Source organism: Haliotis cracherodii, unplaced genomic scaffold, assembly GCF_022045235.1.
Source record: "Haliotis cracherodii isolate W230 unplaced genomic scaffold, xgHalCrac1.p SCAF_3, whole genome shotgun sequence".
Taxonomy (NCBI): domain Eukaryota; kingdom Metazoa; phylum Mollusca; class Gastropoda; order Lepetellida; family Haliotidae; genus Haliotis; species Haliotis cracherodii.
Genome location: NW_027266286.1, coordinates 39,087,391 through 39,105,577, shown reverse-complemented (window position 1 = coordinate 39,105,577; position 18,187 = coordinate 39,087,391). Strand labels below are relative to the sequence as shown.

General features: G+C 38.4%; 2 protein-coding genes across 2 annotated transcripts in view; one reads left to right on the top strand and one right to left on the bottom strand.

Moving 5' to 3' along the window:
* The window catches only part of LOC139476036 (staphylococcal nuclease domain-containing protein 1-like), a 55,352-nt gene extending 42,650 nt beyond the window's left edge, over positions 1 to 12,702 (bottom strand). The window contains exons 1-4 of the mRNA XM_071259277.1: positions 12,422 to 12,702; positions 6,344 to 6,493; positions 5,772 to 5,895; positions 2,684 to 2,765 (exon numbers count right to left, since the gene is read on the bottom strand). Coding sequence (XP_071115378.1) covers positions 2,684 to 2,765; positions 5,772 to 5,895; positions 6,344 to 6,493; positions 12,422 to 12,466 — 401 coding nt within the window. The 5' untranslated portion in view covers positions 12,467 to 12,702. The remainder of the gene's footprint in view (positions 1 to 2,683; positions 2,766 to 5,771; positions 5,896 to 6,343; positions 6,494 to 12,421) is intronic.
* Positions 12,703 to 12,873: 171 nt separating this feature from the next.
* Positions 12,874 to 18,187, top strand: part of LOC139474706 (transmembrane protein 216-like) — a 36,187-nt gene continuing 30,873 nt past the window's right edge. Inside the window, exon 1 of the mRNA XM_071257804.1 lies at positions 12,874 to 12,915. Coding sequence (XP_071113905.1) covers positions 12,882 to 12,915 — 34 coding nt within the window. The 5' untranslated portion in view covers positions 12,874 to 12,881. The remainder of the gene's footprint in view (positions 12,916 to 18,187) is intronic.

Here is an 18,187-nt window from a genome sequence, read left to right as displayed (position 1 = left end):
GGATGTAGGCGAGACCAGAATGAATAATCATTTCCTACCGATCACCACTACCGATGATAAGGGAGAATGGTGGTTAAGGATCTGTCTAGCTGTCCTGGGAATTGATTCTCAGCAATGAAATCCAAGATGGACAGCACTGTACGCTCTGTGCTCGAACCGTACTCAGGAGACGTCAAGGGTGTGTAACTCGTTGACTTGAGCCGCTGTAGCTATCGCCAAGAGAAAAAACGTCTTTTTGGTGAGAGTGAAGAAAGACACAGAGTGGAGTGGTTCAAAGGGAGCAGTACAGAGCGACTTCAATACCATGTTCAAATCCCGAGCTGGGGGATGAAACTTGGCACGTTGATCCTCCAGACGAAACAACCGCAATAATTACTGCAGTTCCGGGGTCTTTGTCATTCTGCGATCCGTAGGAACTGCTAGCACCGACTTTAGGGCAACCTGATATGTCAGCATCAGGAGTACGTACTCCTCATTATTTAATATAGGAGTACTGGCAAAACTAAAGAGTACACTTAGAGAACAGAATGGAATTTAATGGATTAATCTTGGATGTCATCTTAGATATGCACCACAGCATTGCTACTCTTGTGTAAACTGGACAATAAACAATAAATAGTACTTATTTTTGTTGTACATGTATGTCTATTGTTATAATGTGCACTTCCCTCCAGGGTATTCAGTATTTTTTTGGGGAAAAATTGGAGTATTATGAGCAGAATGTTTTACTTTTACAATGTATCCCTTCAGCAAATTCAGGTAAACGAACAGGTGATAACAAACTTGGTTAATACAAATTTGAACTTTCAGATAAAACATCACAAGACATGATGATTTACCATTTAAATTGTATTTCCAGTTCAAATAGGCATTGTTTTATTTGCAGTAATTAAGATTACTGTGTGTATTTTCGCGTAAACAAAGCCGGAAACACAATCAGCTGTATACACGTTTTTTTTCAATCTACTGGTGATCTGGTTAAAAATTACCCAATAATATAACTTAAAGAATTTTTATGCAATGATCAGAAGAATTGTACCTGAAACTATTATTTATCAGAACAATATATTCCCATATTGTGTTATTTTAGTTGCAGCTTTACTATATATTTAAAGTAAGAACCATAAGCATAGCACTGACTTTGGCACAATTGATCGCTATTGCCAGATACGTTTTACATATGGAACAATATAACCAGTCACCGTCGAGGCTCCTGCGCTCACGAAATCTCTATGTTGACATATAAGAGTCAAAAGTACAACATGTACAACAAATATGACTTTTAACGAGTCAGAGTATGGCATTTATGATTTGTGTATGCAAACAGGTTGCTTCAAGGTGTCGTTAACAGTTATCTGTCAGTGGTTGTTGTAAATCACTGAGTTGTGAGATCTACCGATCCATTCACACATTCTGAAACTAATATCATTGAATTAAATTTTCTATAAAACTATCAAATAGGTTACAAATGTAAGTCCAGATATACAATGAACACTTTTTGCAATTACATGATTAATTTGCGTGCTTCAGTACGGAATTGTCGACACGGTATTTCCAGTGTTATGTGCTAACGGTAATATCTTTGCGTTGGGGTAAAAACATCAAAACTCATTATGGCGTGTATAATGTGTACCCCTTTACACAGCTGTATCTTGGGAAAATGGGCGCACTATACTCAAGAAAATACACTGCTTGAAATCAGAATGTTTTTGGGGAAATAAGTATATTTATGAATATTTGTCCCTACATATATGGTGTGATGTGAATCTGATACGTTTTCTAAATTATCCCCCATCGGATTGTGCATATTTTTATCCGTACATACACCGATATGGCCTTTATCTGGAGCCCAGGGTAACATTTCTCACCACAGGTGCATGGCAGGAGTTACATTTGATAAATGTGTGGAAAACTGAATACTTGTAGAACTGGCTGCAAATGTCTTACAATCCAGGAAACAAAAGTTCATGAAAATAGTGAAATACACAGGTCTGAATGCAGTGAACTTGCACAACTAATTCTTCACAATTACCACTAGAACTACCACTGAGGTTACAATCACAACAGAGACTTTAAAACTTCTTTTTAAGGTTGTTGACTGTATATCAAGCTGTGATAAGCCATATACAGATTTCCTCAAAATAAAATACTGGAGCACATTTCAAATTTTATTTTCTTTGAATTTATTTAATATTCAAACTAAATGAAAAAAGTGTGTTTCAATTTATGATAAAATGATGCATCCAATATTTTGGTGGTGCAACCTGACTAATTTACTTTGTTGCACGTGGTGCAGGTGATAAACCAGAATAAAATCATACCGTGTGTAAGCCTGAACGGACCACCCTAGTACACCTGACTATAATATATACAATTGAGAACGTATTGGTTCAAAGGTTGAGCAAAGGTTTCTTTCTTCTCAAACGTCTGTACAGTCCTATGACTAGCAGTGATGTGGTTATACATGACATCGCCACTTCCAGACACGTGGTAGCTGTGGGAGGAAGTAAGCCACACAACTAGTCGTTACAACACCTTCTGTAGCCAGACCTCTTTCAGCTCCGTCTTTGTAGTCAAAAGAACAGCAGCAGAAGCATTACGGTAAAAATGCAGGATAAGATAAAAAATAATACATGTTACACAATACAAATGACCACATGTCAGTTGACAGTATGCAACTTACTCATCTGCCTTTAGGCCTAATCTTCTCACATCCACAAATCCTTCTGCAATCATGGCCTCTGTCATGTTCTCCCCAGACTGATCTGAAAGTCACATAGGAGATTTGAAGCAGCTGGCCTAGCATCTAACAAACAAATGACTCGATTACAATAAAGTAATGCACAATTCATAATTCATAATTCAAGATTGATTAACTTGTTTCTTCAAAGACAGTGCTGCATTACAACTGACTTCTAAACTAGACCCACAAGGCTCTGTATCATTACAGATTATCTACCAAGAGAAATATTCATACATGGTGAAACATCCATAGAATACAAGTGTGGTGAAACATCCATAGAATTCAGGTGTGGTGAAACATCCATAGAATTCATTGTGGTGAAACATCCATAGAATTCAAGTATGGTGAAACATCCATAGAATTCATTGTGGTGAAACATCCATAGAATTCAAGTATGGTGAAACATCCATAGAATTCATTGTGGTGAAACATCCATAGAATTCAAGTGTGGTGAAACATCCATAGAATTTATTGTGGTCAAACATCCATAAAATACAAGTGTGGTGAAACATCCATAGAATTCAAGTGTGGTGAAACATCCATAGAATTCATTGTGGTGAAACATTCATAGAATTCAAGTGTGGTGAAACATCCATAGAATTCATTGTGGTGAAACATTCATAGAATTCAAGTATGGTGAAACATCCATAGAATTCATTGTGGTGAAACATCCATAGAATACAAGTGTGGTCAAACATCCATAGAATTCATTGTGGTGAAACATCCATAGAATACAAGTGTGGTGAAACATCCATAGAATACAAGTGTGGTCAAACATCCATAGAATTCAAGTGTGGTGAATCATCCATAGAATTCATTGTGGTGAAACATCCATAGAATTCAAGTGTGGTCAAACATCCATAGAGTTCATTGTGGTGAAACATCCATAGAATTCATTGTGGTGAAACATTTGAATACAAGTATGGTGAAACATCCGTAGATTTCATGTATGGTGAAACATCTGTAGATTTCAAGTATGGTGAAACATCCATAGAATTCATTGTGGTGAAACAGCCATAGAATTCAAGTGTGGTGAAACATCCATAGAATTCATTGTGTTAAAACATCCATAGATTTCAAGTATGGTGAAACATCCATAGAATTCATGTATGGTGTAAACATCCATAGAATTCATGTACGGTGAAACATTCATAGAATTCATGTACGGTGAAACATTCATAGAACTCATGTAAGGTGAAACATCCATAGAATTCAAGTGTGGTGAAACATCCATAGAATTCAAGTGTGGTAAAACATCCATAGAATTCATGTACGGTGAAACATTCATAGAATTCATGTACGGTGAAACATCCATAGAATTCACGTATGGTGTAAACACCCATGGAATTCACGTATGGTGTAAACACCCATGGAATTCACGTATGGTGTAAACACCCATGGAATTCACGTATGGTGTAAACACCCATGGAATTCACGTATGGTGTAAACACCCATGGAATTAACGTATGGTGTAAACATCCATACAATTCACGTATGGTGTAAACATCCATAGAATTGATTGGTTGGTTGGTTGGTTGGTTGTTTTACACGACCTCAGAAATATTCCAGCTATATGACGGCCGTCTGTAAATAATCGAGTCTTGACCAGACAATCCAGTGATTAATATCATGAGCATCCATAAATAGGATTGACGTATGGTGAAACATCCATAGAATTCATACAATCAGATTATGTCACACACTCCCAATGTCAATAGATAAAATGGAAGAGTGAGCATGGTTTTACACCGTTTTTAGCAATATTCCAGCAATATCATGGCGGGGTACACCAGAAATGGGCTTCACACATTGTACCCATGTCGGTAATCGAACCCGGATGTTTGGCGTGACGAGTGAACGCTTTAACCACTAGGTTACCTAACCGCCCCGATAGATAAAATGATGTGTCATAATGGACAAATTAAGATAATGCACTGCTATGAAAGAGACCTGTGATTGACTGGATAATACACTGAGAAAATTGTGGATGATATGTTTAAAGGGCTTACATAAGTATACTGGTATGTACAGGTAATACAAAATTTGTAGCAAGCGTGATAGTACTTTTACATTTTACATTCTTGTAAAATGTTCATTTATGGAACTGACAGTGTTGTCTTCATTACAAAAGGAGATTAATTTATTTAAACAAAGATGTTAGTAAAATCTAAATATTTTTTACATTTTATGAGAAAAACAGTGCCTTGCAATGGTCCTAAGCTGAAGAAAAAGTTGTTTCCAAACTAGTCTGAGGACCAACTCGCACAGCTGTCCATGATCAACAGAAGTGACGTCACATCTCACCACATTACTTCTTGTCGGACATAATTATTTGCTGAAGCTAAAGTGGGGAGGCAGGTCTGCCATGGGTGGGCCCTTGGACGAAGTAATACAACATAAGTATACAAATGTAAAAAATATTAAGGTTTTACTAACTGTTTTACTTATCCTGCATTACTCCTTACTGCATCTGTATCAGACGGTACGGCACTGGGCATGCCCACCCTGGTAAGTAGAACAGGAGGCTGAAAAGCATACAGTTTTAGCCCTTCCCAAGGGATGTGTCTCCCACCCAAGCCTTAGGACCTGGGATCGTTAAGACATACGTCATTAACTGGTAGTTCTGATGCGTGGCGAAGAGGTCGATGTTGGTTTGGCCAAACCGCTGATGCACCAGTTGAAACGCCTCTTGGTGGAGTTTCCACTCTGTGAGACCTGTCTCGTCTGGATAATATGTGTGCCATAATCTGGTTGTATGAATTCTGTGGATGTTTCACTATACATGAATTTTATAGATGTTTAAGGGCCCATCCGTCACAGACCTGCCTCCCCACTTAGCTTCAGCAAGTAATTACGCAGAAATGTGACGTGACTTCCGTCGATCACATGACAGCTGTGCGAGTTGGTCCTCAGACAGAAGTAGACTTGTTGGAAACAACTTTTGCTTCAGCTTAGGACCATGGCACACTTTCAAATCTTTATATGGCCACTTGATTGTTTTCAAAAGCTGGCTTATTGGGATTCCTACCTCTTCCTAAATAAACACATCCATATTCGCGCCCAGTTCCTGGCGCCTTGTACTCAACAGTGAACACGACCTCACGTCCAATCAGCTTCTTTCTCAGATATTCCCTTGCCTGCCATGCAAATGGCTGAAACAAAGGTCAAACATCCTTAGTGAGGGCATAGAGGAACATGCAAAACAACTTCCAAGGAATCATTCTAAATGGGACCCAGTGATGATTCCTGTGCAGAAAAATCTCCTGTTCCTAATGTTTGCTCAATTCCATTCTCCAATAAGCCATGACGAATTTGCCAAAAAGAGAAAGAATGGGAATCTTAATCATGGTCAGATGGTTATGTAGATCTTGAGGACATCTTTAATTTCATAAGAAGCTTGGGAAACAAATCTGCTTTCACCACATCTTATATACAACAAGATAATCCTTTCCTGTTTCACATTTGATGACCTGATTGAGAATAACCTCAATATGCTTGATCAACAAGTTTCCCATCTTAAACATGTTAAACACATTGCCCTTTCATCATGTTAAAACTTCTTACTCCCTGTTATTAATTAAAGTTCAAATCTTTCTGTACCTCATCTTTGGTTTCTGTGGCCCCTTCAACTGTTGGGTTTGCCCGTCGAGCTACCTTGGGTGCTTGTATGTTGGAGAAGCAGAGGGTCCGTTCTGGGGGTGGACCACCCTTTGGTTGACCTCTGATAACAATGGCATCGCCAGAGAGAATCTAGGAAAACAAGCGTATAGTTGACAAAGTCATCTATATCCCCCGCCCATTTTAACACGTTATGGTCCCAAACCAGGTAACTGACCCAACATTTCTCTTAGCCCATGTCAAAATAGCTGCAATGGAAATTCTAAAATAAACATTTCTAAAACTCCTTAATATCAAATGGCACTAGTTCAGTATGCGCTTTATATATAGACATGCAATGTTTGGCAAGGAAATATTTAACAGTTTATTTGTTTTACTACTTAAGTAAACCAATCCAATATTAAAACTTAAATCCAACTTGTTGTCATGGGAACATAAACAATAATAATTTCTAAAAGTGCTATATATCAAAAGGCACCAGTTCAGTATGTGCCTGGTAGACATGCAAAGTATTTAACGGTTTTTGAGTTACACTCTGGAAACGAACACCACCCCTGTAGAACCTAAGTCCAACTTATTGCCATGGAAACGTGAAAAATAAAAATTTCTAAAATTCCTAAATAGCAAGAGGCACCAGTCCAGTATGTGTCTGGTAAACATGCACAGTTTTTGTTGGAAAGTATTGAATGGGTTTTGAGTTATGCTCCGGAAACAAACTCTACCCTATAGAACCTAAGTCCAACTTGTTGCAATGGAAACACAAAAAAATGAAAATTTATAAAATTCCTAAATAGCAAAAGGCACCAGTTCAGTATGTGCCTAGTAAACATGCACAGTTTTTGTTGGAAAGTATTTAACGGTTTTTGAGTTACATTCCGGAAACGAACAGCACTCTTATAGAACCTAAGTCAAACTTCTTGCCATGGAAACGTAAAAAATAAAAATTTATAAAATTCCTAAATAGCAAAAGGCACCTGTTCAGCATGAGTCTGATGACATGCACAGTTTCGTAGAGAAATATTTAACGGTTTCTGAGTTATGCTCCTTAAACAATTTCGGCACGCACGCACGCACGCACGCACGCACGCACGCACGCACGCACACGGACGGAACCCATTTCTATATCCCCCGGAGGGGGATAATAATTAGTAACCATAGTAAAAGGCAAGCATAGAAAGGCAAATTCACTGATGAATAAGTGCATAATAATAATTATAATTTCCATGATGTTACGCATGCAAAAGAAGTATTCCAGTGATATGCCGGCAGCCTGTAAATAATCTGGATAAACCAGACACTGATAGTGTGTGCATCATCTCTTAAGATTGGTGGAGGCGCTTATGGGGCTTACTAGTACTACACATGCAATACCATGCAAAAACGGGGTTCAGACTATTAGCTCTAGATCAGTCTGATAAAGATCAGTCTGTTATTCAGTCTCATCATGTATTGGTGTGGTCACGAAGTTACTTATAATTTAGTGTATGGGGTATTAGCGATATTCCGGCAACAGCCTTTCAGGGAACACCAGAAATAGACTTTACACACCATATTTGGGCAAGGGGGGTATTTCACCACTGAGATGAGACAATGCATAACCTTAAATGTATAACCTTAAAGTTAAATGCATAACCATTAGGCTTCTGCCCTACTGCCTATCACAAAATAGATTGCATTCTTGCTCTTTCACTCTGGCATAGTGTACAACAGATGTGTATCCTTATGTGGTTATTAGTTAACAGCATCATGACACATGCTGAAGCGTGACTTCAGAGTCCCTCGGTTGTAGTAAAACAAACAGTATATCTAAAAACTAAAACATGAAATGCAAGTGTCAAATACTTCCTCACTTCAAAATAGATACCTTTTGGCTTACAGTACATAATCCTGATAATTGGAATCTTACCATATGCTATGTACTACAAGTGGCTCTGGAATGGTGGACATTGTGTCAGGTGATTACTCAATTGTACATGTTGTAGTTACTCTATTGCTTTTTGGTCATTTTTCCTAAGTATAGTATCTTGTCCATCAAACTTCTTTCCTTAGTACAGAAGAAATACTACATTTAACATGTTTAGCAATTTCAGTCAGCAGCATAATCATGATAATTAATATAGAAATCTAGCATTTCAATATCCATCTAATTATCAATCTTCTTTTGTGTTCATTCCCATAGAGGAATTCAAATAAAGTCTTTACAATATTTCAGCTGTATGACGGCGGTCTGAAAATATTTGAGTCTGGACCTGACATTCCAGTGATTGACATAATGAGCATCGATCTATACAATTGGGATCTGATGACATGTATCAACCCAGTCAGTGAGCCTGACCACCCGATTTTGTTGTCGCCTCTAACGACCAGCATGGACACCGCACTCAGCAATATTCCAGCCATATGACGGCAGTCTGTAAATACTCGAGTCTGGACCAGACAATCCAGTGATTGACGTCGATGAGCATTGATCGACGCAATCAAGTGACACAGGTGACTAAAAATAATTTTAGTAAAATCTAAATATTTTTTACTGCTTACCTCACGACAAAAGACGGGACAGCGTAACGGCGATGGGCCTGGGTGAAGAAATAAAAAACTGTTGTTCGTAGTCCCACTTTTCATGACCTTCGTTGCTGTCCTGTGACCTTGATGACCTGAGGTCACCTCTTCACTTCACTGTCTGTCGCGCGAGCTTTCAGAAAAACATACTTTTGAGGTTTCTGATGCCAAAGTGGGGAGGCAAGTCTGTGACGAGTGGGCCTTAAGCGTAGTAATGCAGGATAAGTATACAAATGTAAAAAATATTTAGATTTATCTACATGTTTTACTTATCCTGCATTACTCCTTAATGCATCTGTATCGGACGGTTTGGAGGTGGGAACCCTCAAAATACAGAAACCTCAACAATTCACAACCTGAAGAAACGACATCAGTAGACAATAAACCGTGAAGCGGAAACAGTCAGAGAAACGCCATTACGGTCAGGTTATTTGAATATGAAAACAATTGAGCATATGAATTAAAGAGTAGCTCCCTATACATCCTTGTAATAAAGATCAAATTAGCTTACCAGCTAAGTCTTACTTACTACGAGCCCTTGTAGACAACCAATTATCTAATATTGTTCCACTGGCGAAATCTGAGCGACTGCACTGGATATAGAATGGCTCTGTATAGGGCGAGTTCATTATTTGCGTCAGCGGTTGGTAACCTGCTTGGCTACAAACAACGGCCCAAAACTTTGTACACCTTCGACGTCCTCGAGAGTCACATCGCGAAGATAATGACTGGCGAAAACTGTGTCGGACCTCCAAAAACATCCTTCCATGATTGCTTTCATTAAACAATTGCTGTGTGAAGCCATGGTAGAGGCTAGCGCCCTGATCTTGTGAGGTTTATTCGCTCTCGGTGGATCCAGATTGGTGATCTCGTAAGCCTGAAGGATGACTGCGCATAACCATAGAGTAGTCTTCTGGTGAAATCCTGGTGGCGTACGTCTGCGTGTGTTGATGACACAGGAGACAGTTGTCTATGCATGACTCGAACCAAATGTTCCTCAGTTGTAGAAACGCAGTTATGGGCTTCATTACTCTTGTAAATAGCCATGGGGCCACTGAAATGGCAAATAGGAGCACTGCCCACTGGTAGTGAACCCCTTTGAACTGGAATCTGAGGAACCTGCAGTCGGAGGGATGGAGAGGTATATGCAGGCATGCATCCCGCTTATTGAGACTGATCAAGGAATCAAACGCCTTTATGCTGGTTAAGAGTAGTCTCAATGTGGTCAGCCGGAAGTAGGGTGCACGCTTCAGATAATGTTCGTTGAATACAGAGAGATTGTGTATCATTCTCATCTTGTCCAAGTCCTTCTTGGGTGCCAGGAAGATGTAAGAATAAAAGCCCGGTGTTAAAGCTGGAGTGTGTACAATCTCTACAGCTCTCTTTACCAACAGAATATCTATGTTTGCCTTTAATAGCAGATGTTGCTTTCTTGGATAATTCCAAGGGGGAGGAGCCGTGGTCAACGGTGGAAGTACCTCTACGCCTAGTTGGTAACTGTGACATAGTACGTTGAGAAAGTAATCGTCCATATGGATGCTTTAGTTCTTCCAAAATTGGATAGGAAATTCATCCTTCCTAAACTTGGGTGGCTTAAACGATGGCGTAAGGGTCAGCCTGGAGAAGTCCTCATCCAAAGATCTAATCATATCTGTCATCATCGGGTCGATCGGAATTGACGAGGATGTGTCCATATTGTGTCTTTTTTATCCACCCCGTTACCCGGTGAAGGCACTAAAATGAGGCGATCCACTACCTGATCAGTTACTTGTGCCAGACCGAGATGACTATTCCATTCTGTCTCTCTCTCTTCACCATTAGAATAGTCTGGCAAATCAGAATGACGTGACTGGCTAGATGGTGAACAACTTCTCCTCTGATGTGTAGTGCTACTGCTGACCAAGGGCTTAGACGATCCGCCTGGCGAATAGGAGTCATGAGTCTATCTCCGCACAGGCGTAATGGCACTATTCAATGATGAATGCGCTGTATTATGACGAACAATAGGTGCATTATATATGTTAGGCGACGCAGGCTTCTGATATATAGGCGTAGACGTGGGAGCAGGATACAATTGTACGCTGATAGCCCTAGGGCTGATTACATTGTAGATGCGCTTGGGTAGTAGGCAGGGGCCGAGCTTGGCGCAGGTAAGCGAGACGCAATGCTCAATGGTGTTCGCTGGAACGTGGCTTGCGTTTGTGCTAACCCCATCAAAGTGTCTTGAGACACTGGTGCGACAGGCAGTGATGTGAAGAGGTGACCTCATGTCATCAAGGTCACAGGTCCGCCGTGGTGGTCACGAAAAGAGGGACTACAAACAACAGTTTTACTTCACCCAGGACCATCACTGTTACGCTGTCCTGTCTTTTGTCATAAGTGAATGCTTTAAGAGTAATGCAGAATAAGTAAAAAATTGTATAAAGAAAGTGCACTTGGTTTTAGATGGCTGGATTTTTCGCAAGTTTGGGGTGGTGACTACTAATTAACTTGCATACTCAACTTTGTCAGTTAGCATCAATAGTATGTTTACATGAGTGCAACATCGGTTACTTTTGCTCCTTTTTTCATTAAAAGAGAGAAACATTTCTATAAAATTATCAGCAAAATTGATTAGGCAATACTAAATAAACACCAGATAAGCACCTTAATATAAACTTAAATACACTCTAGTGACTAATTCACACTAGAATAAAAATCAAATAAAAGGATGACAAACATTTAGTTAAGTCTTTTCTTATAATCCGTGTTGTTTCGTCACAAAAATATGATCTTACAAACTAATTTAGAACTTTTTTTAAATAATGCATAACCTGAATAAATATCGTGAAATCTATAATATATAGTATCAAGGATAAGAATGTGAAGATTGATTTTGAGGAATATTGGTTTACGTCCATTGGCAAACGATAAATTGATAAAAGCATTTGTAAAGGTGTGTGTGATCACATGCTGTTTAGACGATGGTGATAACTTGTACACATGGTACAGTTAGTTCACTTGGAAGCACCTGTTTCCACGGCTTTTATTTCTTCTCATTGCGACAATGCAGCAATTGACAAACTTTTTAAACGAACAGAAATAAGCGCATTTGCTCATTTTTACAAAAATCAAATTAGGAATATTTCAGAAATAACACTGAAAAAATGGCAATAACTTGTCAATGGCCAGTAGAGAAATGTTCAATTTGGTAATGGCATCATAAATTGCATATGGTTCTGTATCTGCAGCACAAGATTCTCTGGAGTGGAATTAGTTTAATACGATTATTCAGGTAACCAGCTAATAAACAGTTACATCGTAAATTGATTGAACACCAATTTCATTCAGTCTAAAATTTATTACTTTTGAACATGTGCATGTTTACTACATGTAGGCCATGCTCCCATATTGTGTGTGTTTTGTAGTTCGTTGACGCTTAGATACACACTTATTGTACTAAAAGTATTCTCTTTCATTCAACACGGCAATAGTCAACACATTTCAACTGTTTGAATATACCTGCTTGACGATTCCTCTATGTAAAGCTGGCTGCTGTCCACTCATGGCTCCTGACTCTCAAGTCGTGACGGCCGAAAAGGAAGTGCGTGAACTTTAATGTCACGTGATTCGATGTTGTTGGTTTCGGTTAAAAATGTCTTGTAATGGAACTTAATGTAGACACCTGAATAGTTATTTGAAAACACAGTGATCCTGACAAAAAACAGGTGCACAAGAAGTAAACGATCACCTACTGTGATCTCTATTTATTGGCAAATGCGATTGTCACGTTGATGATGTGGCGTCGGCCATGTACTAGTACCGCGGTGAAAATGAACAACTGTCTCATCAATTTGACAAAGGATTAAATCATCTGATATTAATATTTGATATAATATCATACAAATAATGGAAAGTCTCATTAAAAAATGTTAATGATATGTGACTGAAACAATCCCGCAGATAATGTAGCTTCCCAAAAATGGCGTCAGCTCAAAGCCAACAACAACAGAGGGGTAAATATCTTGCAAATTAAGGATGCTGATCCATTACTTTAGATCGCCACTTAATCATTTCCATAAAACATAAGCACTTTTTGCATACTGTTTGGTTTCCATATAATGTACCATTCATATCAGACACCTGCGCGTTAACACAGTTTGGTTGCTAATGTAAATCATGCGTGGACATGCTGCATGGCGTGTTTTAACCCTCACGGTGCCTGGACGTCAGTCAGCCTGCAAACCGCTCAGTGCCGCACTGTGCTGACGTCGCGGTTACAAAAACGTATACATTGTATCAAAAGTGTTGCAACGTCTTTATTTCTTCACACAGTGTAACCAAATTGTATAACATGCAACTCGAGTTGATTGTCTTTCCAACAGTATCTAAAGTCACGAAATCCAAAAGATCTAGGCACTGCCCAGCCATCGATAAAAGTGCTGGTATTATAAGTTTCCTACTTTTCCACATTAATCGTAATATAGACGCACCCGAATATGGCAAGCAAAGTCAAGTAAGCGCCCTTGTTTGAAATCTAAATGACCAATAATTCATATCATTGGCAAGTACATGTCCTAACAGTGATAGACATATGATATTTATGTTGAAGTACACGTTCACTGCAAATTTTCTGTGAGTTATATTTACCGATAAAAAATCCCGATGAAATTGTGCATGTTTTTGACGTCAAAACAAAATGGACGGAAGTGGTCGTGATTTATTCATACGCAGGCTGTTTCAAAGATTATGTCACAAAACGAATGACAGTTTGGAATGTATATCTTGAAGAAATTCCGGTTACGTCCATGTATGTTTCAGTGACCGTGCTCTTTTATTAGTTATAAAAACAACTTCGGGGTAATTGACATCGTACATTTTCAAAGGACAAAATGTGAAAGATCGCTAAACAGCCCTTACAATACTCAAATTGACATCGCTCAATATCCGGCATCATTATTATTTCTTAATAATTAACAAGATTATACTAACGTAACACCACCCAAGAGTAAGTACATGTAGATTCAATCAAAATTGTTGAAACGTTTTCATGGGCAGCAAATCTATTCAACAAACCTATTTTCGATCACTCGCAACTCGGGCGCCATATGTCATTGTTTCACTATGACCACCAGAAAACATACATCCTTGTATCAGCTGGTATTTCGCACTTGGCTCCCTGACTTAGACCTTTGCTCAAAATATACTTGTATGGCCAGTCCATGAAATACCACTTTTTCTTTCATTTATTTATTTGATCTATAAATACGACTTTAGAAGTGTATTTTACACCTAGCCAGGTATGTACATGTACATTTAAGGACATACGTGATAGTTTATTTCCACTAGTTTCCCATTCCATCCCATTCTACTGAAGGAAAAGATTGAAATAGATAATGATCGTAGGTCAATGAAAGTAATGGAATTATTTGTCATAAAAGGAAAAATATATTCTTGGTATTGAACTTCGAAAATTTAACCAGTAAAATCTTTAATAAAAATGGTTTATTATGTCTTTCCTTTTTTTCTTAATTTTGGCCTAGCTAAACTACAGCTTGGAGGGAAGATATACAAATTAAAATGGTGAAAAAAAAACCCACAAGAATGCATTGATTTTGCTCTTAGACAAACATTTATTTAAAAAAAATATCTATTTCATACTTAGGATACAAAACAAAGTAGAATCTAATTACTACTATGTCACTGGTCGTAGTATTTGGTAATTTAGATAATGCAAAGTGAAAAAAAGACATAAATATAACTATATAAAACATCAAAACGAAATCACATTTACACTGAAAACTTTTTGTCTTTCAGAAATTGATTGTCTATATATTGTGAGTAGATCTAATTACTTTTACTGTTTATGTTATAAATTGAACCATTCGAGATTCCAATAGATGAAGCTAAAATATTAAAAATCTAGGTTGTTTGATATTGGATCCATTTTGACAGCTTTCTCACTGTACTCAACCAAATGCACATTATATTTTTGGAATATCAAGCATTCAAACAGATATGAAAAGCACATGTCAACATTCCAAAATTAGAAAACTGCGCCAAATATTCTAACACTGTTCGTCAAATGGTATGCGGTCTCATTCACTCGTCGGTCGCCGTAGACATTTTCCAATCGTGATGTACTAGATATGCTTTCTAGTTCAGTCAAAGAGAATATTGTTATTTGGAAAAGGAAACCACGTGTATCCATTATACTACCACAACATTAGATCAGCTGTTTCATGTGACGTCATCCACGTCACAACACGCGAGGTCAAATCACGCGCACCTGTCCAGACGACAAATTCACAGCGGCGGGAAATCATCGACCGTCTATTAGCCTATTTGAATAAAATTGCAGATTGTAACGAAATAAAATTAATTTTACTCATTGCTGACATTTCCGATGACATATCAAATAAGAGTTGAAGACTTGCAATAGATTATCATACGTTAATCGAGAGTGCAGTGTACATAAATAATTTTTAAATCTAATATCAATTTTTGATCTAATATCCATGGCAGAATGTTTGAAAACGAGCTATAATATATTCCATTTTCTGAAGAGATGAGTAATATGTATTTGATGATATATATGCATACACAATTGGTTATCAATTATCTTCTACAATCACAGCATGTACCATGTACATTAGACTCATGGAAAATACTATCTCAGCAAACCAATCATAGTGCCATTATCACAGTTTCAATGAAAGGAAAAACAAATCGCAATCGAACTTTACAACACATCGTATCCATAAGCGGTTAATCCAAATGCAAAAAGGTATTGCTGGCATCATTGTAGAAGTTATGTTGATGTTTTCAGTAGTTCCATTATGTTTGTTTCGCTTGTACCACCGACAGAAACGGGGCCCGAGCTACCACATGTGGAACTGACCTTGACACAATTTGTTTACAATATGGCGTCGACTCACGTTAGATGTCGTGGCCACACTTTTAAAATCTCCATTTGCGACAAAATGTGAAACAGTTAGGGCAAGTCACTCACACGGTCAGCTAGTTTGAGCAATCACACATGACTCTTAGTCATTTCATATGAAAAAAGTAGCAGTTATTTGTCTGAACGGGCGAGTATGTAGGGCAACCGGTAGACAAAAAAATCACGGCACTGCTATGATGCGAACGTGCCCTGTCGATCACTTCGGGCTTGGCCATTCAATGTTTAGGTTTTGATCATGAACCTCCTGCCCGTAAATATACACTATACCAACTTAATATTAACGATTATAGCTATCTTTCTGTATCTTTGATTTGAATATTTTCTGTAAATCAGCATCATAAACAAAAAGACAATCTACACTGTCTGTTTGTATGTAGCGCCGTGCTAAATCGCCATGACACACAGTCGATAAACATATGCAATACTTGAACAAAAAACTTCCCTGGCCGACTAAACGTTAGTACTCTTACGCCAATAACTAAACAGTGGGGACTAGTGAATCTTTCTGACCAGTCCGATCAGATTTCTTTTTCAAATTGGCTGTCTGATATAATAATAGTTACGTGTATGTGACAACGGTGCATAATAAAAAATTGCCTTCATTCGCATGAAGTTCAAGATGGCAGAAAAAGATCGAGAAGCGCGGTAACCACATTACTAATCTCGCCATATTTCGCAATCCGTAGCACTGCATAAAATATGAGTTACACGATATTAATGTTGAGATGATTAGGGTGATGATGGTTATAAATTCATTCAATGAACGGCATAAATGTAATGGAAATATACACTGTTGTTTTCTCATGCGTACCGACCATTTCGCCATTACCGATAGTCGATAAAAATATACAAAACGTGTAAATAAACGTGTTCATAAAGGAGTGAACAGAATTGTATTTACGTGAATAAGTATACAGTTGGGAAAAATATGTCTTTCCGACCACTCAGGTCATATTTTTTCTTATGAACAAGGATTTTGTCTGAAAATATTTACGTGTATGTGACACTGGTGCATAATCAAAATTCGCCGTCATTCGCTTGGTGTTCAAACATGGCAGAAAAAGGCTGAGAAGAGCGGTAGCCACTTTATTAATCTCGCCATATTTCGCAATCCGTAGCATTGTATAAAGTATGAGTTACACGATATTAAAGCTAAGATGATTGGGGTGATGATGGTTATAGTTTTGACTTTGCGCACTCAGTGTTAAATATCAAAATTCACAGTTTAAAAAGGGCATTTTCTCGGGACCATATATGGTCCCCTGGCACTATGCGGGTGTGAAAAGTGAGGGACCATATATGGTCCCGTGGCACCAAGAGGGTTAATGGTTGCGGCATACAAGGACAGACGGCAGGCCGTACATTTGCCATAAACTAACATGAGTTCCGTAACTGCAAACAAATGGAAAAGTTCAATGGTTTTACTGTGAAGTCGAAAACCACAGAAGCTATTCGATCCCTTTCAGACTCCAGTTACCTACTCAGACTCCGGTTGCATATTCAGATTCAGGTTGTTGGTTATTTAGTCTCTAAATGTGCAGAATGTAATACTTATCCCCAGAACAGGTTGAGATCTAACTTCCATGTAATAGGAAGTCCCAACAGATGTACAGAGACAGCTGGGTGTGATGGAACTGTCCTCTAATGGGACTCCGCTTGCTGGGGAAGTAACAATCTCATTAAAGTCAGATCTTAGTTCTCACTACGACAAAACAAAGATCTGAGGACATCCCTGGCACTGGTTTCAAAATGGCAACTTCCATACCGGACTCGATGCCTCAGACGACTGAAGCTTATGATGTTAACTGACACACATGTTCATCAGTCTGAAAGAAATGTTTTCCACTCAAGTCGAATGAGAAGAGACTTACCGTACAGAAATCTTCCCATGAAGCAATGTGTTTTATTTAATCTGTACACAAAGTTTTGACTTGTTGAAACCTAAAGAAAACACTGTCCTCCCAGATCTGAATTTTTGCATAAATGTTGATATTCATGTATACTGAATAGCAACTTCAGAAGCCTTTAGGGCATACTCAATCACAAATGCTTGGCCAAACTTATGTTGACTTTACTTGCCCTTTATGAATGTAAAGCAGATCATCGTTACAGGCTGCCACTCAGAGTTTGCCAGATACTGTCCTTGTGGCACAATAAATATTCTGAGTGACTGCTTGAATCTTGCTGTTCTTCGATTCAATCTGAATTTCTGATCCTCCATGCATCATGGACTAGACACTGCTGAGCGTTGGCCAGACATCTCTCATGTGTCACTTATTGTCACAATAGATATTCTGAAGGATTGTTGGGACCTGTTGCTATCC